The sequence below is a fragment of the Solanum tuberosum genome, unplaced genomic scaffold, assembly GCF_000226075.1.
Source record: "Solanum tuberosum cultivar DM 1-3 516 R44 unplaced genomic scaffold, SolTub_3.0 scf00283, whole genome shotgun sequence".
NCBI lineage: Eukaryota > Viridiplantae > Streptophyta > Magnoliopsida > Solanales > Solanaceae > Solanum > Solanum tuberosum.
In genome coordinates, this window is record NW_006239207.1 from 680,088 (window position 1) to 702,680 (window position 22,593).

The 22,593-nt window shown below is 33.0% G+C and overlaps 5 protein-coding genes, 1 long non-coding RNA gene and 2 pseudogenes across 6 annotated transcripts; 5 read left to right on the top strand and 3 right to left on the bottom strand.

Annotated features, from left to right (window-relative positions):
* Window positions 1-797: 797 nt before the first annotated feature.
* On the top strand, window positions 798-3,482 carry LOC107062923 (receptor-like protein 12). The gene is made up of 2 exons (XM_015314165.1): window positions 798-1,722; window positions 1,769-3,482. Exons 1-2 carry the CDS (start codon window positions 872-874, stop codon window positions 3,480-3,482), a joined length of 2,565 nt encoding a protein of 854 aa, XP_015169651.1. The 5' UTR covers window positions 798-871.
* Window positions 3,483-4,148: 666 nt separating this feature from the next.
* On the bottom strand, window positions 4,149-5,691 carry LOC102595930 (mannan endo-1,4-beta-mannosidase 1-like; annotated as a pseudogene).
* Window positions 5,692-6,681: 990 nt separating this feature from the next.
* Window positions 6,682-8,307, bottom strand: LOC107057720 (uncharacterized). Its single transcript, XR_001474947.1, has 2 exons — window positions 8,049-8,307; window positions 6,682-7,209 (listed from the first exon to the last, which is right to left on the bottom strand). It is a non-coding gene; the product is annotated as an uncharacterized lncRNA (long non-coding RNA).
* A 3,851-nt stretch (window positions 8,308-12,158) lies between these two features.
* LOC102590246 (FAD-dependent urate hydroxylase-like) lies at window positions 12,159-15,362 on the top strand. The gene is made up of 6 exons (XM_006358924.2): window positions 12,159-12,234; window positions 12,923-13,069; window positions 13,222-13,287; window positions 13,778-13,943; window positions 14,094-14,325; window positions 14,652-15,362. Exons 1-6 carry the CDS (start codon window positions 12,161-12,163, stop codon window positions 15,188-15,190), a joined length of 1,224 nt encoding a protein of 407 aa, XP_006358986.1. The 5' UTR covers window positions 12,159-12,160; the 3' UTR covers window positions 15,191-15,362.
* An 874-nt stretch (window positions 15,363-16,236) lies between these two features.
* LOC107062924 (receptor-like protein 12) lies at window positions 16,237-17,190 on the top strand. Its single transcript, XM_015314167.1, has 2 exons — window positions 16,237-17,036; window positions 17,149-17,190. The coding sequence occupies exons 1-2, from the start codon at window positions 16,437-16,439 to the stop codon at window positions 17,188-17,190; spliced, it is 642 nt and encodes a 213-aa protein (XP_015169653.1). The 5' UTR covers window positions 16,237-16,436.
* Window positions 17,191-17,196: 6 nt separating this feature from the next.
* LOC107062925 (receptor-like protein 12) lies at window positions 17,197-18,611 on the top strand. Its single transcript, XM_015314168.1, has 2 exons — window positions 17,197-17,320; window positions 17,425-18,611. Exons 1-2 carry the CDS (start codon window positions 17,197-17,199, stop codon window positions 18,504-18,506), a joined length of 1,206 nt encoding a protein of 401 aa, XP_015169654.1. The 3' UTR covers window positions 18,507-18,611.
* A 1-nt stretch (window position 18,612) lies between these two features.
* On the top strand, window positions 18,613-18,960 carry LOC107062926 (LRR receptor-like serine/threonine-protein kinase ERL1). Its single transcript, XM_015314169.1, has one exon. The coding sequence runs from the start codon at window positions 18,613-18,615 to the stop codon at window positions 18,958-18,960; it is 348 nt and encodes a 115-aa protein (XP_015169655.1).
* Window positions 18,961-19,681: 721 nt separating this feature from the next.
* The window catches only part of LOC102596268 (mannan endo-1,4-beta-mannosidase 1-like), a 4,580-nt pseudogene continuing 1,668 nt past the window's right edge, over window positions 19,682-22,593 (bottom strand).

Genomic DNA, 22,593 nt, shown 5'->3' on the forward strand with positions numbered 1-22,593 from the left:
ATAGTGGATGACCTCGAAATGAAAACAACATTTAGAGGAAAAAAAATATGGAATAATTGGTACTATAGCAACCAAGACTTAAAAGACTTGAGTCATTATGGAAATTGACTCAACATTTGGGACAATTTTTTTTACAACCACAAATTAGTTTGTGGTAGATGGGGGGCAAGTACCCCATTGAGTTCGAATCATGAAGTTAGTATCCGAGACATGTATAATACACAATTGCAAATAGTATGGACAAGAGGGGGTTGCTTAGGTGGTAGCACCTTCCACCTCTTAGCTTAATGTTAATTATATATACTACTTTATTCATGTTTTAGTTTGACTCGGTGAAGAAGATTCTTGAATTTTGATTGATTATGGGAGAAGGCGTGGAAAAAAACTCTAAAAATTATGTACTGATATTGTATAATATTTTCCATCTATATTGTTATGATTAAAGTCCTAACAAGAATGTGTATGTTGTATTTTTTTCTTCTCTATTTTTTTATTGTTTGTTTTTCTTTCTATTAGACTACTTTAATTCGATTTTATATGAATTTCTGAATGTCGTAAATATGTATTTTTAATTGGTGACTTGATTGAAATTTTGCTAACTAGTAACTAAAATTTAAAATTTACCGTTACTAGCATGAAAGGAATTAAATTTTAAACAATAAAATACGACCCTCATTTAATGTTCTTGTCACAATACTTTTAAATTATTGTTTTTATAATTATTGCATTTTATTACTCATTAGAGGAATATTTTCACAAAAATTACACAAGTGTAACTCATAAACTAGTATATATATGTGGATAATGATGATTGATTTGTAAGAACGAACATTCTGTTATTTGTTGAATACAATTTTTTTTTTAAAAAAAGATGGGAATTCTCTTTTTCTTTTATTCACTTGTCTGTTTTTTGTTGGTAATTAGTGAAAGCATTTCTTCTTCCTCTGTGATGATGCATCATGTTTACTCTCCCACTGAAGCTTTTGCTTTGCTTCACTTCAAACAATCCTTTCAAATCTCTGACCAACCTAGCTGTTGGGATGAGACTGATCTGCATTATGAGAGATATTTTGATATCCCAAAAACAAAGTCTTGGAATGAGAGTAGGGATTGCTGCAGTTGGGACGGGGTCACTTGTGACATGTTAACCGGTCATGTTATCGGATTGGACCTTAGTTGCAGTTTGCTTTTGGGTACTATTCATCCCAATAGCAGCCTCTTCCAACTCCATCATCTCCGGACACTAAACCTTGCTTGCAATGACTTGTATTCTTCTTCAATCCCGCATAACATTGGCCGATTGAGGAATTTGAGGCATCTCAACCTTTCTTATTCTTTCTCTGGAGGGGAAATCCCAACAGAAATATCATACCTTTCCAATTTGGTTTCACTTGACCTTTATTGTTATGAATGTGAACTTGATGAGAGAACATTTGAAACAATTCTTCAAAACTTCACAAATCTGGAGGTAGTTTCTCTCTATTGTGTCAACATCTCATCTTCAATACCTGTGAATATTTCTTCGTCCTCGTTAAGGTACGTGAACCTTGTAAATACTAATCTGCGAGGTGTTATCACAGAGAGCTTTTTCCTTCTGCCAAATTTGGAAAGGCTCTATTTGAGTTGGAATGATCTTCTCAAAGGAGTTTTACCAAAGATCCACCCGAGCAACACTCTGTTGGAGTTGGATATTTCCTACACAGGATCTCCGGTGAGCTGCCTGATTCAATTGGCACCTTGAGTTCATTGAATCTCTGAACATGTATAGATGCCAATTCTCTGGTTCCATTCCTGAATCCATTGGCAATCTTACACAAATGCGGAAATTGAATTTTGGAAATAATCATTTCACCGGCTATAATCCTTCCACAATCTCTAAATTGAAGCACCTCACATCCCTAGACCTTTCGTCCAACTCCTTTTCAGGTGAAATTCCCGATATTTTTTCTAACCTCCAAGAGCTATGTTATTTATCTCTTTTTGACAACAGCTTCATCGGTTCGTTTCCTTCTACAATTGTAAGATTGACACAACTTCAACACTTAGACTTGTCGCACAACTCACTGAATGGTACCATACCATCTTCGGTCTTTAGCCTCCCTTTGCTATCTTCATTGTCGCTCCAACATAATCAATTTAGTGGACTAGCCGATGAGTTCAAAACAAACCCAACATTAGAACACCTAGATTTAAGCCATAATCAACTCAGTGGTTCTTTTCCTCAGTCACTTGCGAGTCTCACAAACCTTTCTACCCTCATCCTTTCATCAAATAACATCACCGTCAATGAGGGAATACAAATCACTTTTCCTAGCCTAGAAGTTTTACAGTTATCGTCTTGTGAACTGAAGGATTTTCCACACTTCTTGACAAATGTGAAGTCACTTAGGATCTTGGATATTTCTAACAATAAGGTTCGTGGCCAAATCCCAAACTGGTTTAGCGGCATGAGGTGGGACAACTTGTGGTACCTAAACCTTTCGCATAATTCTTTAACAGGCCACCTACAACTATTTCATTTCCATAATCTAGAGTATCTTGATCTTAAATTTAACTCCCTTCAAGGTCCAATACCTTCATCCATTTGTAACATGAACGATCTTCAATTTCTACTTTTATCACACAACGACTTCAGTAACTCGATTCCAAGTTGCTTGGGAAGCATGTCTAGTCTAACAGTGTTGGACTTAAGAAGGAACAATTTCACTGGGAGTCTTCCATCGTTATGTGCGCAGAGCACTTCATTGAGTACCATTGTCTTGAATGGTAATCAATTTAAAGGAACTCTCCCTGTGTCGTTGCTCAACTGCAGTGGTTTAGAAGTTCTTGATTTGGGGAATAACGCTATAAATGACACATTTCCTGCTTGGCTAGGAACACTTCAACAACTGCAGGTCTTAATATTAAAGTCCAATGTGTTCCATGGACCAATTAGTACTTGTCAGAGTAGGTTTTGCTTTCCCAAGTTGCGAATTTTTGATCTTTCGCATAACAAATTCAGTGGCTCTCTACCTGCAAAAGTTTTTGGAAACTTCAAGGCAATGATTAAATTAGACGGTGAAGACACACGAGAGATCATGTACATGATGCCATCTATAATGCCATTTTACTCATCATCATATGAGGATTCTGTGAGTTTGGTGATCAAAGGGCAGGATATTGAGCTAGAAAGAATCAGCACAATTATGACAACCATAGACCTCTCGTGTAACCATTTTGAAGGTGTCATTCCGAAAACACTAAAGGATCTCAGCTCACTTTGGCTACTCAATTTATCCCATAACAATCTCATAGGTCATATTCCAATGGAATTGGGGAAATTGAATAAGCTTGAAGCATTAGATCTCTCTTGGAATCGGCTCACTGGAAAGATTCCGCAGGAATTGACAAGGCTAACATTTCTGGAAAAGTTAAACCTTTCTCAGAATGTTCTCGTTGGACCAATTCCTCACGTTCTACAATTCAACACATTTGTAAAATAGACTCGTATGGCGGTAACCTTGATCTATGTGGTCCTCCTTTATCAAGCAATGTGGAACGAAGTGATCTATCCCATGTTCCTCAACCATTGGAGTCTGAAGACGAGTCATATTTTTTTAGTGGATTTACGTGGGAATCAGTAGTCATTGGCTACAGCTGTGGACTAGTTGTTGGAACTGTTGTGTGGAGCCTCATGTTTAAATATCGTAAGCCCGAATGGTTTGTCAATTTTTTTGAAGGCATTTATCCCAAGAAAATGAGAATGTCAATGAAGAGAGCTCAGAGACGACGGACTTAATGGAAGATTGCAGGAGTGGACTTTTCTGTTTTTTTAATCTTCTTTTTGTTGTTTGTATATGCTTGATAGCAATATAATTGCATGTATTGTTTTGTGAATTTCCACTGCATTAAAATTAGTGTTCTCCAATCAATAATTCCTTTAGCATATATAAAAAAATTAAAACTCAAAATAAGAACAAGAGGACATAAAACATAACTTTCCTTTGTACTAAAACAATTTATTCAATTACATTCTTGAGTTTAAGCAACTTCAACATGTTTGATAATATCATCTGATCAAATAATTTATATTAAAAATGATGGATTTAAGATCACTCAAATCCTCTTATAAATTGATTATTGTATAATGGTGATCCTCATGCCTTCCCTTAATTGAGAGAATGAGCCAAAGTTGTCATGACATGAGCTTGATCTGAAATAATTTGTGTAGTTGAAGGATTTTGTCCCAAAACAATATAATACAATAACCATCATCATAATTATCCATTCCATGTGCCATTAGTTGCCATACTAAACTTCCTCCCATATTGTTCCACCTTCTTTTGCCAAATTATACACATTTCTATATACACTACTCATAAATATATCTCTTGATCCTTGACCTCTACTAGACTTTCCAAATTCAGCAAGCACTAAAGGTTTCTTTAATATATTTCTTGCATCTTCCCAATGACTTGTTATCCACTTTTCCATCCACACCAATTGTGCTTCATCACTTTGTCCAGATACCCTATAACGATCGCTATAAAGAAATATTTAGACCTATTTAATGAAAACATATGAAATTGTACGTAGAGAAAAGATGTAAAAACTACCATTGGTCAGTGTATGCATGGATAGTAGCAAAATCAATCTCATTGATAAGATGGTTACTAATGAAATCTGTTCCAACTTGATAGCCAGGATTAACTGATTTTCTTTCAGGAATTGAATCACCATAAAATCCCTCCATTCCAACCTCTAACAAGTGCTTGTTGTCTAATGACTTCACAAAACTTGCCATTTCTTGAACCCAATATTAGTCATTTAACAATATTAGTCAAAAACGTCAATCACAAATTTGATATTTCTAAAATTCAATTAATTAAACTTGAATTGGGACTTACATTAACAGTTTTTCCTGAATAGTCAGCTTGATCGCGAGGCTCATTTATGAGTTCCCATGCCATAATTGTTGGATCATCTTTGTAAGCAACTTTAGTAATACTATTCAACCTTGTACCCACTTTCTGTAACAATTTCATAATATTATTAATAAAAAAAGTTGTTTATATGTATTAAATAATAATTACCCCATATATTCCTCAATATGGTTCTTCAAGTATTTTTTGAGCATAGGATGAGTATAGAATTCATCGTCATTACTAATCTGAGCTCCTGCATTTCGTGCCCACCAAACATATTGAGCTTTTCCTCCAAAATCATTCCATTGATTTACAAAGCTCAAGATTAAATGAACACCATATTTCTTAGCTTCCGCGATCACAAAATCCAAACCCTAAATTTAGAACAAGTATATCTAATCAAGGGACTGATCACATGCATTACAACGCGATAATGTAAAAAAGTTATCAAAACTATAATAACAAACGTCCTTTACCTGAAAAACACGTTCATCATAAACACCAGGTGATATTTGTAATGCTCTATCACCTCCATCACTAAAAGCCCAAGTACGACAAACAGAAAGACCAGCGGTAGAAGCATCTTTAAGAACCTCAGTGACTTTGTATCTTTCAGTAGGGTCAGCAGAAACATGCATCAACCAATATGAGTTGAAACCATTGAATAGAAAAGGGGATCCATTGAGTTCAAAATGAGAATCTTTAACTCCTATAACCCCGAATTTGCTTCACAAGCAAGAGCTAAGAACAAGAGAAAGAGCCCAAAAATGCAACTTCTTTTTGTATAAGACAGTTTGTATAATGAATTGTAGAAGATATATGTGTGATATGTTAGATGTCACCTTTTATAGTGTGTTGAAGATAAGGAAATTTACTAAAAATAGCAAAACTTGCAAAAACTAAAAAAAATTCCTAGTGGATATAATTGGATATTGAGATTTTATGAAAAAATATATTTTTTAAGGCAGTTATTTGGTTAAGATAGAAACAGAGTTTTGTTGAAAAATTTGTATGGGAAGAAAAGAAGAAGAAAAATATGGAAACATTAATTGGTTAGTTTTTTTTAAGGTTTGTTCACTACTAGATTTGATGATGAAATAATACTGAAACGTGTACTCATAGTATTTGATAGTAATATACTTGAATATATAATGCAAATACCTGAAGAACTCTTTCATAAATTTTAATTTCTATGTGGATGTGTTATGTGTGTAATTTAATCTTATTTTATTGCAAGGAATTGAGACAAAATAAAAATAAAAATAAAAATATTTTTAAAAAAAAGTTAAAAGAGAAATGAAGAGGGCATAACATTATTTGGGGTTATTCGAAATAAGATGTTCTGACCACTTATAAAATGAATATGAAAAAAATAACATTTTAAAATTTCTTATGTCTAAAAATTAAAAACTCTCGTAAAAAATCATAAAATTAAAATAAAATAAAATTGTAGTGGCCTACAATTTACAGAAACTCAATTTATATACTTGATTAGAATATGGGTACTTTTAGTTCCATTGTTTGAGAAGTGGAGAAAAGGAATTTAGGAAGATGCATTCTTAAAGAATAAGTGGATTACTTATTTATTTTCTGACGTGAATAAGTGAATTTCTTACTTATTTTTTGGTGTCATATTTAGGATCTTTGATGTTTATTCTATGCACATTTGACAAATTTCATAGTCCATATGAGAGCGGCGACTATCGCATTGAGGACTATATGTCCCAAGTATCGTTTTGGATGAAGTAGTTACGAATTTAAACTTAGAATATGCGAATTTAAAATAAGTGTGATCTTATTATACATGAAGGCGGATGCAATAATTTAACTATGAGTTCAGTCAAACTCAATATTTTTTTCACATAACATATGTGTAGAAGTCAAAAAAACAAAAACAAATAGAGATTATGTATCCATAATTAAAAAGTACAATTAGTTCAGTTTAAATTCTAAATTCAACCCAGAGTATATGTATATGGAGTGGAAGTTGAAAACAATATGTTCACTTCAACTCAGAACTCGCCCTGAATCCGCCTCTGGAAGTAACCAATTATTCCAGGGCTATGGAGGAAAAGTTGAAAAGATTGTCCCCAAAATACTATTATATACCAATATAAAGTAAGATTTGACTTATACAGTATAATTTTCCGACGAAGAGTGCTCAGCTGACCACCCAGGAACCACCGTAGCTCTGCCCATGGTCCTGAGAAGTAACCATCTATTCTAGGAGTTTGGAGGAAAAGTTAAAAACATCATCCCCGAAGCCTGGATCAGTAATAGTGAAATCACATGGCTGCTGCTGTTGCTGCAAATTATCATCAGTGCAAATACTGTAATTCCCAAATGGACTAGATTGAAGTACATTCTTCCACATATCACTATTTTCTTGTTGTATATTACTAGTATATTTTGGTGTCGATTCATAAAAATCGCTTCCATCAAACATCTTTATTTGAGAAGTCTGGTGCACTAAGCTCTCGTTATGTGTTCTAAAACAAAAAAAATAATTAGCTACGAGCTACTTCATCCGTTCCTATTTAGTTGTCCTGTTAGGCTATTGTTTTACAGAATTCTTAAGAAAAAATTAGTTAGGAGTGTAATTTGACTAATATATATCTTATTAATTTTTTATCTTTATTTATTTCCATAAATATCATGTCAAGTCAAACGATGCACCTAAAATCGAACGAAAAGAGTACTTTTTTTTCTTGATTTATTGAATTGAAAAATATTTAAAAATAATTATTTTTAATATACACAACAACTAAACGAGACAGTATTTAGCAATGAACAAATGACCAAATTTGTAGCTAATTTGGGGTCATCATTAGTGTTCATATCAGTCCATTTAAGCTTATCTTAGTTTTTAATAATATAAGTACTTCAAATACTCTATATCTTCGTGTATAAATCTCTTAACAAAAAATATAATTTTCTAATTAGGCAGCATAATTCACTAAGCATTTCGAGTTCACACAGAATTTGACAAAAAATGACTCACTCCAACTCCTAAGTGGTGAGATCTAAGCCACCTATACCCTAATACAAGGATGTTCATAATACAATTTTATCGTATCATCAAATTAAACAGTATCACATAAAATATAACGAAGAAAGTACTAAAATTTGTAATAATTATTTTACCTTTGTGTGTGATTGAGCAAGGAAGTGCAATTAGGACGAACAAAAGCAAGAGCAGCAGCATCTCCAAAGGTAAAATAAGAGGTGTCAAATGGACGAGTCGAGATGAATTTTTGAAGAGTTTGTTGAGGAAGTAAGCATTTTTTTGATGCAGGACTATTTAATTCTTCAGGAGGATGAGCAAATGCTTTGTGAAATATAGCCAACATTGTATCTTTTTTTAGCTTCAAGATGAATATCTAACAACAATATAAAAAAAATGGTTACTGAAGGAGGATATATATATATAATACACTTTTTACATTAATGTTTTTGTTTTTATTTTTATTTTTATAGTATAATAATAATAATAAAGGAGGCCAAAGATGACATATGTCAATTTTATTTTGGAGTGATAGTGTGACGTGACAATGATGAGGATGGATAAGGTTTCTCGTATTCCCATGATGTCTTTATCCATTTAGATTTTATTAAGAATTTTAATATGAAATAATCCAAACTATATTAAATTGAAAAAATAATTAAATCTAAAAATATCTCTCTTTATCACAGTTTGATTCAAAACTCAGTATCACTAATAGTTTATCCAAAAATGCTCTTTTCTTATTTAATGGATTATTTTTTTAAAAAAAATATGTATATATATTATATACTATTAAACACATTTTATTTATTATAAAATAAGTTAGTAATAACTTTTTCTTAAGTCAAAATAAAAATAACATGACTAAATGTACCTTTTTTTTTTACTAATAACATATATATTATACATTACATTATATTATATCATATATTATATTAAATTAAATTAAATTATATTATACATTAGTATAAGAGGCTAGAACACACATGTTGACGATGACATGTGTGTTTCTTGGAATTAAATTTCTTATTGAAGGGCATTCTTGTAATATAGTATTAAAAGAATTTTAATAATTTTCATATATTTAGAAATTATGTAATTAATATTATTAATTATAATAATTAGTAATTTTTAAAAAATATAAAAAAAATATCAGTCAACTCTCAAATTTTATTGGTGTCACATAAATTGGGATAATAGAGTAAAATTATTTTTAATAATTTATATATTTACAAATTTTATAAACTATAAATTGCAATATAAATGTCTCTAAATTTTTTTTTCGATGATTAATATATTGTATAGAAATTCACATTATTTTTTATTCCTTATCTGTTTAGTTATTATTTATTTCTCCAAATATTTTATTTCTGATTATAGTTTTCTTTTTGTTAAGCTTTATGTCAGCTGTGGAGGCGAGCCGAATTATTTTTTTCTATAAAAAGGAAGAAATTGAGCTTAAAACCACTTGAAGTGGGGCCAACAAGCTTTAACAAATCTGTGGGTGCTTATAAAATGTTTAGCGGTCTATATTCAAAATTAGAGGATATAAATATCAGCTGAAATTAAATTAAATGATATTCATTATGTCTTTAATTTAACACTATTTTATCCATTCCATATTAGATAAACACTTTCTATACTATATAGTGATTAAGAAATCATTAATAAATTGATCAACTTTACTATTTTATCCTTTATTCATATCAATTCCTATCAAAATAAGTTAGAAAAAACCATACAAAGAGTATAGAAATAACTAGTATTGAGAATTGTTCACATTCAAAAGGCCATATTGATTGTAATTTGTAGTAAGTGATTAAGTAATATAAGATAACTATTTTTAATAAGATCCTTAATAAAATCGGTTATTATTGATATCTTCTTTTCGGTTCCTTTTCCATAAGTCCATAACCATTGCTCAGAAAAGAAAGAGATAAGAAGACTATGAAAAATATGCTCAGAAATCCATAATACAATCGGCCCATAACGATCAAATTGATTATCTTCATACTCAAATCGAAGGAGTATGAAATTAAAATAATATATTTTTAATTTCGATTTACGTGACATTGTTTAACTCAATGTGATTTTGAAAAATAGATTCTTTTTGTGATCTAATCAATCAATTGTATGGATTTAAAAAATAGTTAATATTTGAAATTTTGCATGTGCCACATAAATTAGAACAAAGAGAGTAATAAATATTATTTTCAAAATTCTGTAAAAAAAGGTACTACAAATCACAATAGCTAACAATTTAAAATATTTTTACAATCATATAAAAATTTCAATAACTTCTCAAATTTCATAATATATGACATAAGAAGAGGGAATAACCAATATATTTATAAAAATAAATGACATATAAAATGAAATGGAGAGAGTATTAGTTTTTGAAAATGGAAAAGGACAAAACACATATAAAATTAAAACACATATAAAAAACAAGTTGGTTTAACTCTCAAACATAAAAAGTAACATATGTTATTAAAAACTTTAATAAAAAGTACTATAATTTACAATAAATAATAACTTAAAATATCTACAAGAGAACAAAAAAAAGACTAATTTTTGTACTGCTTGTGTCACATATATTAGGATTGGGATGATTTTAAAATTTTAATTTTGGTTATACATTATAAAATAGCCGAAAAATTGAATGATATAATTTTTTTTAAAATAACCGAATGAATCGTCCTATCGATAACCCTAATGTTACTTCTACTCTGTTTATTTTTACTTAAATTTAGAAAGATATGCTTCATTTCTACCCTCAATCTTATCGCTACATTTATTTGCTATTTAAAATTGAAATTAAAAAGACAAATGACAAATAAGTTTCTATATTAGCTCACTTATGAGCAAAATATATTATAACAATCTTTACTAATTTTATAACAATACATAAACTATACTCCCTCCGTCCCATATTAGATGGGCACTTCCAACTTTACACGGTGATTAAGAAATCATTAATACATTGGAAGACTTCACCATTTTGCCCTTTCTTTATATCAATGCACATTGAAATGAGTTACAAAAAATACACATACAATATAGGAATGGTCATATTAATTGTAGGGGTAAAATGGAAAAGAATTAATTAATTCTATCCTAATTTAATAAGTGCTCAAATAATATGAAAAATAAAAATTTAGTAAGATTCTCATCTAATATGGGACGGAGAGAGTATTAGTTTTTGAAAATGGAAAAGGACAAAACACATATAAAATTAAAACACATATAAAAAACAAGTTGGTTTAACTCTCAAACATAAAAAGTAACATATGTTATTAAAAACTTTAATAAAAAGTACTATAATTTACAATAAATAATAACTTAAAATATCTACAAGACAACAAAAAAAAGACTAATTTTTGTACTGCTTGTGTCACATATATTAGGATTGGATGATTTTAAAATTTTAATTTTGGTTATACATTATAAAATAGCCGAAAAATTGAATGATATAATTTTTTTTAAAGTAACCGAATGAATCGTCCTATCGATAACCCTAATGTTTCTTCTACTCTGTTTATTTTTACTTAAATTTAGAAAGATATGCTTCATTTCTACCCTCAATCTTATCGCTACATTTATTTGCTATTTAAAATTGAAATTAAAAAGACAAATGACAAATAAGTTTCTATATTAGCTCACTTATGAGCAAAATATATTATAACAATCTTTACTAATTTTATAACAATACATAAACTATACTCCCTCCGTCCCATATTAGATGGGCACTTCCAACTTTACACGGTGATTAAGAAATCATTAATACATTGGAAGACTTCACCATTTTGCCCTTTGTTTATATCAATGCACATTGAAATGAGTTACAAAAAATACACATACAATATAGGAAGGGTCATATTAATTGTAGGGTAAAATGAAAAAGAATTAATTAATTCTATCCTAATTTAATAAGTGCTCAAATAATATGAAAAAATTTATTTTAGTAAAATTCTCATCTAATATGGGACGGAGAGAGTAACAATATAACTTTATTAATGTTGGGCCCGGGCAGCGCCCGGGCTTTCTTTACTAGTATATATATATAAAATAATGTAGTAGTAGTCTGTTAAAGACAGCTAACGTCAAGATTGACTAGTGTTGAAAATGCTAACGTAGGAGCCTGCGTCATTTATATTCTTTGGACCCATTTTTTAATGAATTAATGATTGGCTGCACTATTATATATATTGAGGATTTTTGCATATATTAAATTAGGAAAAACAGACAAATAATGGAAACTGAAGAAAATATTGTAATTGTTGGTGCTGGCATAGCTGGTCTTGCTACTTCTTTGGCCCTTCACAGGTAATAATGGTTGCTTCCTTCGTCTCAGTTTATGTGATAGTTTTCGATTTTTAAAAGTCAAATAATTTAAGTTTGATTGAAAATTTGTGTATGAAATCCCCTACCGTAAAAAGTACTATAAATCACAATACTTGATAATTCAAAATGTTTAAAAGATCTATGAAAAACTTATGGTTAAAGATACTCTTGTTTGAATCTCGAAATATGAAAAGTGCCACGTAAAATAGGATAGGGATAGTATTATATTTCGTGTATATACTTGTTCAATAATCACATGATCTACTTCCAAAAGTTTGATTTCTCATATCATAATACAAAAATATGCCTTGATCTCATGAACATTTATGCTCTTCAATTTTGGATGTGCATAAGCAAACATTTAAACTATCTATAAGTTAAATAAGTAGACACACGTCCTATGTGACATAATACACATAGGATGCAGAACTGCCACGTAGGATGCCACACGGGACACGGGCGTTTACTTGTTCAACTTTTGAATAGTTTAAGTTGTCTATTTGTACACACTCAAAGTTGGAGGACATAGATGCTAGTTTGGGTCAGGTTAGATGATACATTTATGCATTAGGCCTTTCTAGAATATGATTTTTCTGGTATAATAGCTATTAGTTGAGTGACGATTTGAGAAATAACTCGGCGGAAGGCGTGTCTTGTATGTAATATGTAGGTTGGGGCTGCGGAGTATTGTGTTGGAATCAACAGATTCGTTGCGAGCTACTGGATTTGCATTGGCGTTGTGGACTAATGCCTGGAGAGCTTTGGATGCATTGGACATTGGGGACTCTCTTAGACAACGTTCCTTATCCATTACTGGGTATACCTCTTTATTATTAGTTAGGATTTAGGATTACTAACAACTTGAAGTTCAATTTCGGATTTTTATGGTCAAATGTGTTTTCCGGAGTTCTAGATATGGAAGAAAGTTGAAAAATTGATTGTCCAAAATGCGTTCGAGTTGATGTGCAGGCTTAAAAGTTTCTCAGCGGATTCAGGTGCACCTATCAAGGAGGTATCATTTGTGGGGAATAACAGGTTAGCATTATATCAATTTTCGTATTAGTTGGGGTCGGTTATATAAGTCCTTTTATCTATTCATTTTATGTATGTTCATTTTGTTCTAAAACATAATAATTTAGTTTGAGAGACAAATTCGAAATTTCTCTAAAATTAGAGGTTCTTTGAGTATTGCAATCTATATAGAGATGTATAAATTTCTAACCATCGATATAAAGACTCCTCACAAAGGTCGAAGTAATGCAAGTACTGGTAAGAACAGCTAATGTATTTAACTTCTGGTTCTCACAGCATCGATCTTTGTAGAGAACAATCACATCTGTTTACGAAGGACTTAAGTGTGAATCAAGGATGCTGCATACCGAATTTTCTGAATTGTTCACTAGTACTGAATTGATGTGGTTTTGTATGTCTTTCTTCTGACTATTGGATGGACTGATCATTCGTCAGCCAACATTTCTCTTTTTGAAGTCAATAGTCATCTAAGGTCAGTTATATTACGTTGCAGTGTGGAGTATGAAAGTCGTTGTGTGAGAAGAAAAGATCTGTTGGAGACATTAGCTAATGAACTGCCTCAAGGTGTGATTAGATATTCTTCCAAAGTCGATTCCATTGAAGAATCTGGACCATTGAAATTGGTACATCTTGCAGATGGTTCCACTATTAGAACCAAGGTAAATCTTTCTCTGAAATTCTTAACTTGGAATCCCTATTATTGGAAACTTCAACCAACGTGATAATTCAAACGTGTATTTGACCATTTATCTCAATTCCTTTCGTTAGTCTAGCTAGTACGTGACTAACTTTGTTAAGCTTCAATTAAGGCCTTAATTGGGTGTGACGGAGTCAATTCTGTGGTGGCAAACTGGCTTGGGCTTCAGAAACCTGTCTATTCTGGGCGCTCTGCAATTAGAGGCTTTGTTGAGTATCCGGAAAAACATGGTTATCAGCCTAAGTTCCACGCGTATTTTGGAGGTGGAGTTCGGTTTGGATTTCTTCCTAGTGATGAGAAGAGTTTGTACTGGTTTTGCACATTCACACCATCTGTTGTTCATTGTAAGCCAGCACCTACATACTGTTTCTTTTGAAGATTTACTTTTCGAAGGATATTTTTGTTGGCTAGAGAGCTTACCTCTCTGAAAGGGGAGCCTTGACGTAATTGGTAAAGTTATTGTCACGTGACCTAGAGGTTGCGGATTTGAGCTGTGGAAACAGCCTCTTGCAGAAATGCAGGGTAAGACTGCGTATAATAGACCCCTGTGGTCCAGACCTTCCCCGAACCCTGTACATAGTGGGAGCTTAGTGCACCGAGCAGCCCAGATAGCTTACATTTCATAAACTAGTCATGTTTAGTTGTTCATTTTAATTGGGATTTTATGCAGTTGATGGAAATGCAGAACAAGATCCAATGAAATTGAAGCAATTCGTGTTGAACAAGGCTAGTAATGTGTCTAAAGAACTCTCCACCGTTATAGAGAGAACAACGCTCGACTGTATATCTGTCGCTCAGCTGAAATTGAGATTGCCATGGAATGTTCTGTTTGGGAATATTTTGAAAAATAATGTTTGCGTGGTAGGTGATGCACTTCATCCCATGACTCCTGATCTTGGTCAAGGTGGATGTTCGGCTGTAGAGGACAGTGTTGTTATCGCAAAGTGCCTTGGAGAAGCCTTGATAAAACCGATAACAGAACAAGAAGACGATGAATCTATGAATATTAGGAAAGGACTCGAGAAGTATGCTAAAGAGAGAAGATGGAGAAGTTTTACATTTATCAGTGCTGCTTATTTATCTGGTTTCATACAAGAGAGTGATAACAAGATAATCAGTTTCTTAAGACAACATTTTTTGGCTGGAGTCACTATATCAGTTACACTAAGAATAGCTAACTTTGACTGCGGAAGACTAGCTGTTTCGTAGTAGCTCAGTTGGTTGGCTATCTAAACTTTTACGTTATTGGTGAGTGTTCGATTCTCCACCTTGTAATCACCTCTCCCTACTCCCCATTTGCCTTTTTTTATTTCTTTTTCAAAAAGCACATCCCTTGAACCTCTATGGTAGTAATAAACATGCATGTCAATTGCTTGATTCACTCTCCACGCTTTTGATGTTGTGATCCCATTCTTCTGATTGAAATAATGTAAAATGAACAAGAACTTAAAATTGCCTAATTAAGTAAGAGTTGATTTTAGTTAGGCAGCACAACCCAAATTAATTTTACATTTTGACAACTAATTAATCTCTACCATGTGACATGTTTAAGACTATACCATTTATTCGACCTAAATGGTAAGTATGATTCTCCTGTCTTCCAGTTGAATGCAAAGCAATCAACGATAGGTTTGAGTATCCAAATTTAACTTATATATACTAAGTCCACCTGGCTGATCACACATAAAGTCCACTATCAGTATAATAGGTGACAAGTTGTTTGCCTTGATTTCACAAAGAGTCACCCATAATTACTTTTACACAACTCGATAAGTGAAAAAATATTATTATTAATTTACAGTGATTTTAAAGTTTTTTGTCCTGTCCACCTGGCTGATCACACATAATAACACAGGCAGATCTAGTGAAGAAGCTATGAGTTCATTCGAATTCAATAGCTTTGGTTTAGATTCCTTATGTGCGTTAAAAAGAAGAAGGTAGAGTAGTATTGTTATTAAAGGAATAAATGAATTATACATTTTTCGACTTTCCAAGATTATCTTAGATTAAGAAATTCCCAAATAAATGGTTGTAGTGTTATCATATTGTAAGTATATATTTAAAGGTAGGGTAAGATCCATATACACACACTACTCTTCCCTGACCGCACTTGTGGAATTACACTAGGTAAGTTGTTGTAGCTGTTCGTGTGATTTAGTTGTTGTGAACGACTATAAAAGTTGGTTGTTATGTGTACATACTTGACACTACCCTTTTTTGTTATGTGTAACACATGTTTCTGTCTTTTATGTCAGGAAAGTTGGTTCATTGTATGTCTCAAGTTCACATTTCTGCTTTCTCTGTCGACCACTAGTTTTTTAGAAGATTTTTCTGCAGTGTGTGTTACACATGGTGTAATCTTCAACACTGATATGGTGTGTGTATATATATATTAGTATATGATGATTGATTTTGCAAGAACATCTTATTATTTGCTGAAAATAAGCAAAAGAAGATGGGACGTCTCTTTTTCTTTCATTCACTTGTCTGTTTTTTGTTGGTAATTAGTGAAAGCATTTCTTCTTCCTCTGTGATGATGCATCATGTTTGCTCTCCCACTGAAGCTTTTGCTTTGCTTCACTTCAAACAATCCTTTCGAATCTCTGACCAACCTAGCTGTTGGGTTGAGACTCATCTGCAATATGAGAGCTATGATATCCCAAAAACAAAATCTTGGAATGAGAGTAGGGATTGCTGCAGTTGGGACGGCGTAACTTGTGACATGTTAACCAGTCATGTTATCGGATTGGACCTTAGTTGCAGTCTGCTTAATGGAGCTGTTCATCCCAATAGCAGCCTCTTCCAACTCCATCATCTCCGGACACTAAACCTTGCTTACAATGACTTCAATTCTTCTTCAATCCCACATAACATTGGCCGATTGATGAATTTGAGGCATCTCAACCTTTCTCATTCTTTCTTTGAAGGGGAAATCCCAACAGAAATCTCATACCTTTCCAATTTGGTTTCACTTGATCTTTATTGTGATTACTGTGGTCTCCAACTTGATGAGAGAACATTTGAAACAATGCTTCAGAACTTCACAAATCTAGAGGTACTATCTCTCCATGGTGTCAACATCTCATCTCCATTACCTGTGAATATTTCTTCTTCCTCCTTAAGGTACGTGGATCTTGAACGTACTAATCTGCGAGGTGTTCTCACAGAGAGCTTTTTCCTTCTGCCAAAATTGGAAATGCTCTATTTGAATTACAATGATCTTCTCAAAGGAGTTTTACCAAAGATCCACCCGAGCAACACTCTGTTGGAGTTGGATATTTCCTACACAGGAATCTCCGGTGAGCTGCCTGATTCCATTGGCAATCTTACACAAATTAGGTATTTGGATTTCAGTAATAATCATTTCACCGGCCATATTCCTTCCACAATCTCTAAATTGAAGCACCTCAGATATCTAAAGTTTTCGTCCAACTCCTTTCCAGGTGAAATTCCCAATATTTTTTCTAACCTCAGAGAGCTACGTTATTTATATCTTTATAGAAATAGTTTCATCGGTTCGTTTCCTTCTACAATTGTAAGCTTGACACATCTTCAAGAGTTAGACTTGTCAAGTAATTCCCTATCTGGCCCACTGCCTAATAATTTTAGCATGCTTCAAAGGCTAACCCAACTGGAATTGTCGTACAACGCACTGAATGGTACCATACCATCTTCGGTCTTTAGCCTCCCTTTGCTATCTTCATTGTCGCTCCAACATAATCAATTTAGTGGACTACCCGATGAGTTCAAAACAAACCCAACATTAGAACACCTAGATTTAAGCCATAATCAACTCAGTGGTTCTTTTCCTCAGTCACTTGCGAGTCTCACAAACCTTTCTACCCTCATCCTTTCATCAAATAACATCACCGTCGATGAGGGAATACAAATCACTTTTCCTAGCCTAGAAGATTTGCGGTTATCATCTTGTGAACTGAAGGATTTTCCACACTTCTTGACAAATGTAAAGAAACTTCATGTCTTGGATATTTCTAACAATAAGATTCATGGCCAAATCCCAAACTGGTTTAGCGGCATAAGGTGGGACGACTTGTACTACCTGAATCTTTCGCATAATTCTTTAACAGGCCACCTACAACAATTTCATTTCCATAATCTATGGTATCTTGATCTTAAATTTAACTCCCTTCAGGGTCCACTACCTTCATCCATTTGTAACATGAACAATCTTCAATTTCTAGATTTATCACGCAACGACTTCAGTAACTCGATTCCAAGTTGCTTGGGAAGCATGTCTAGTCTAACAGTGTTGAACTTAAGAAGGAACAATTTCACTGGGAGTCTTCCATCGTTATGTGCGCAGAGCACTTCATTGAGAACCATTGTCTTGAATGGTAATCAATTTAAAGGAACTCTCCCTGTGTCGTTGCTCAACTGTAGTGATTTAGAAGTTCTTGATATGGGGAATAACGCTATAAATGACACATTTCCAGCTTGGCTAGGAACACTTCAACAACTGCAGGTCTTAATATTAAAGTCCAATTGTGTTCCATGGACCAATTAGTACTTGTCAGACTACGTTTTGCTTTCCCAAGTTGCGAATTTTTGATCTTTCGCGTAACAAATTCAGTGGCTCACTCCCTGCAAAAGTTTTTGGAAACTTCAAGGCAATGATTAAATTAGATGGTGAAGACACAGGAGAGATCGAGTACATGGAAGCATCTATGATGTCATATGATGATTCTGTGAATTTGGTGATCAAAGGGCAGGATATTGAGCTAGAAAGAATCAGCACAATTATGACAACCATAGACCTCTCGTGTAACCATTTTGAAGGTGTCATTCCGAAAACACTAAAGGATCTCAGCTCACTTTGGCTACTCAATTTATCCCATAACAATCTCATAGGTCATATTCCAATGGAATTGGGGAAATTGAATAAGCTTGAAGCATTAGATCTCTCTTGGAATCGGCTCACTGGAAAGATTCCGCAGGAATTGACAAGGCTAACATTCTGAAAGTAAACCTTTCTCAGAATGTTCTCGTTGGACCAATTCCTCACGTTCTACAATTCAACACATTTGAAAATGACTCGTATGGCGGTAACCTTGATCTATGTGGTCCTCCTTTATCAAAGCAATGTGGAACGAGTGCTCTATCCCATGTTCCTCAACCATTGGAGTCTGAAGACGAGTCATATTTTTTAGTGGATTTACGTGGGAATCAGTAGTCATTGGCTACAGCTGTGGACTAGTTGTTGGAACTGTTGTGTGGAGCCTCATGTTTAAATATCGTAAGCCAGAATGGTTTGTCGAATTTTTGAAGGCATTTATCCCAAGAAAATGAGAAGGTCAATGAAGAGAGCTCAGAGACGACGGACTTAATAGAAGATTGCAGGAGTGGACTTTTCTGTTTTTTTAATTTTCTTTCTGTTGTTTGTATATGATAGCAATATAATTGCATGTGTTATTTTGTGAATTTCCACTGGATTAAATTAGTGTTCTTGATCTTTGCTTTCAAACTAAAAATTAAACTCAAAATAAAAACAAGAGGACATAAAACATAACTTTCCTTTTTACTAAAACAATTTATTCAATTACATTCTTGAGTTTAATTAATCAACTTCAACATGTTTGGTAATATCATCTCAACTAATTAATATTAAAAATGATGGATTTAAGATCATTCAAATCCTCTTATAAATTGATTATTGTATAATGGTGATCCTCATGTCTTTTCACTCAATTGAAAGAATGTGCCAAAGCTGTCAAGACATGAGCTTGATCTGAAATAATTTGTGTAGTTGAAGGATTTTGTCCCAAAACAATACAATAACCATCATCATAATTCTCCATTCCATGTGCCATTAGTTGCCATACTAAACTTCCTGCCATTGTTCCACCTTCTTTTGCCAAATTATACACATTTCTATATACACTACTCATAAATATATCTCTTGATCCTTGACCTCTACTAGACTTTCCAAATTCAGCAAGCACTAAAGGTTTCTTTTATATATTTCTTGCATCTTCCCAATGACTTGTTATCCACTTTTCCATCCACACCAATTGTGCATCATCACTTTGTCCGGACACCCTATAACAACGATCGATATAAAGAAATATTTAGACCTATTTAATGAAAACATATGAAATTGTACGTAGGGAAAAGATATAAAAACTACCATTGGTCAGTGTATGCATGGATAGTCGCAAAGTCAATTTCATTGATAAGATGGTTACTAATGAAATATGTTCCAACTTGATAACCAGGATTAACTGACTTCCTTTCAGGAATTGAATCACCATAAAATCCCTCCATTCCAACCTCTAACAAGTGTTTGTTGTCTAATGACTTCACAAAACTTGCCATTTCTTGAACCCAAGCTTATAACAATATTTGTCAAAAACGTCAATCATAGATTTGATATTTCTAAAATTCAACTTGAATTGGGACTTACATTAACAGTTTTTCCTGAATAGTCAGCTTGATCGCATGGTTCATTCATGAGTTCCCATGCCATAATTGTTGGATCATCTTTGTAAGCAACTTTAGTAATACTATTCAACCTTGTAACCACTTTCTGTAACAATTTCATAATATTATTAATAAAAAATGTTGTTTATATGTATTAAATAATAATTACCCCATATATACCTCAATATGGTTCTTCAAGTATTTTTTGAGCATAGGATGAGTATAGAATTCATCGTCATTACTAATCTGAGCGCCTGCATTTCGTGCCCACCAAACATATTGAGTTTTTCCTCCAAAATTGTTTCATTGATTTACAAAGCTCAATATTAAAGGAACACCATATTTCTTAGCTTCCGCGATCACAAAATCCAAACCGTAAATTCTTAAGAAAAAACAGTTAGCTACGAGCTACTCCATCTGCTCCTATTTAGTTGTCATGTTAGGCTATTGTTTTACACAACTCTTAAGAAAATATTAGTTAGGAGTGTAATTTGACTAATATATCTTTTTTTTTTAGTCTTTATTTATTTCTCTTCTCTAAATTCGAAAATAAATACTTTTCTTTTTAATCCGTCCCAAAAAGAATGTTACTTTACTAGAAATAATTTAACTTTAAAATACCATTTTTACCCCTAATGAAATGATTTTCAACACCAGAAATATCTAAAAATTATTTTAGACCACAAATGTAACATCCGACAATTTAAAATGAATATGAAGAAGCTTGAAATTGGAAGTAGTCATTTTTTTGAAAAATTCAGAATCTGGAAATTTGGCTAAATTCAAAATCTGGAAATTTGGCTAAGTGTGGAAATCAGTGAGTTTTTGGCCAACTTGGAGTAGTCATAAATCCTAGCTCAAGCTGAGCCAAAAGTAGTTCCAGTTATGTTTGGAAAGCCCTTGGAATGATCTTTCCAACGCCACCGAGTTTGCTCGATTCCGAGTTCGTATGAGCGAGTTATGCCCTTTGAAAGTTGGGCAGTTGGCGGGGAGTCCATCCGGAAATTTAAGGGCATTTTGGTCTTTTCACAAATCATTTCTTTTGAGGTTATATTGTTGTGTTAGGCTGATTGTGGATCATTTTTGTTCCATTTTAAAAAGAGTAAAAGTTAGGGTTCTTGAGTGAAGAAGAGAAGAAGAGAGAAAGAAGAAAAGAAGAAGAGGAGATCAAGGAGATTCGTCAAGATCATCGTGGATTTTCGTCGGGGGTGATCCCTATCAAAGTATGTGAGTCTTTAGTGTGGGTTGATCCTTTCCCCCCACACACCAAGCTCATTTTTATGATTTGAGAAAAGATTGGATTTGTTGTTGAAGTTGTTGAAGTTGTTAGTTGTGTTGTGGAAGTTATTGTTGGTTGTGGGACATGATTTGGTTGTGTTCTTAAGTTGAATCTCTTGTATGTTGAGGGATTTTATCATCCTTAGTATTGGTTGGTTCATACCTCCACACACCAACTCGTTTTTAATTCCAAGAAAAGATTTATTTTGGTTGTTGAAGTTGTTGGTTGTGTTGTTGAAGTTCTTGCTGATTTGGGACAGGATTTGGTTTGTGTTTTTGAGTGGAATTCACTGTATGTTGAGGGGTTTATGACCCCAAGTGTTTGGGAAAAAAACCTTTGAAGTTAAGAGGGTTTAGAGTTGGCAACATGAAGGAGAAAAGTCAGGCTGCTTTCAGGAAACAAGTCTGCGTTGCAGCTGTGTTCCCTCTGTGAACAGAATCTGATCTGTTTTCAGAATTTAATTTCGAAATTCTTCTTAAGTTTAGCTGTCCTAAATTATTCCTAATCATCATGGGGTCCTTCCAAACACAAATCATTACTCTTGAATTCATAATCCAATTCAAGGAGAGTTAGTTCCAAGTCAAGTAAAGTTAGAAGTCAAGTGATGTTAAGAGTTAAGCTTAGAAGTGAAGTAAGTCAAATCAAGTTTTCAAAGTTGTTCAAGAGTCTTTAGTGAATGTTTTAGCTTCATTTTTTAAGACTCGAGTTTTCAAGTCAAGTCAAAAGTATTGAGTTTCAAGTCAAGTCAAAAGTTAAGAGTTTCATGTTAAGTTAAGAGTTTCACATCAAGCCAAGAGTACAAGTAAAGTAAAGAGTTTTAAGTTGAGTTCATTTCTCAAAGTTATTAGGGAACTATGTATTCCCAAAGAAGTTTTAAAGAAATGTCTTTACATTT

Coding starts and splice junctions, on each gene's coding strand:
- LOC107062923 (XM_015314165.1), top strand. CDS start 872: ATGGGAATTCTCTTTTTCTTTTATTCACTTGTCTGTTTTTTGTTGGTA. Junction 1,723..1,768: donor GGATCTCCGGTGAGCTGCCT/GATTCAATTGGC, acceptor GAACATGTATAG/ATGCCAATTCTCTGGTTCCA.
- LOC102590246 (XM_006358924.2), top strand. CDS start 12,161: ATGGAAACTGAAGAAAATATTGTAATTGTTGGTGCTGGCATAGCTGGT. Junction 13,288..13,777: donor TCATTTGTGGGGAATAACAG/GTTAGCATTATA, acceptor ATTACGTTGCAG/TGTGGAGTATGAAAGTCGTT. Junction 14,326..14,651: donor CACACCATCTGTTGTTCATT/GTAAGCCAGCAC, acceptor GATTTTATGCAG/TTGATGGAAATGCAGAACAA.
- LOC107062924 (XM_015314167.1), top strand. CDS start 16,437: ATGGGACGTCTCTTTTTCTTTCATTCACTTGTCTGTTTTTTGTTGGTA. Junction 17,037..17,148: donor AGAACTTCACAAATCTAGAG/GTACTATCTCTC, acceptor GTGTTCTCACAG/AGAGCTTTTTCCTTCTGCCA.
- LOC107062925 (XM_015314168.1), top strand. CDS start 17,197: ATGATCTTCTCAAAGGAGTTTTACCAAAGATCCACCCGAGCAACACTC. Junction 17,321..17,424: donor GGCAATCTTACACAAATTAG/GTATTTGGATTT, acceptor ACTCCTTTCCAG/GTGAAATTCCCAATATTTTT.
- LOC107062926 (XM_015314169.1), top strand. CDS start 18,613: ATGATTAAATTAGATGGTGAAGACACAGGAGAGATCGAGTACATGGAA.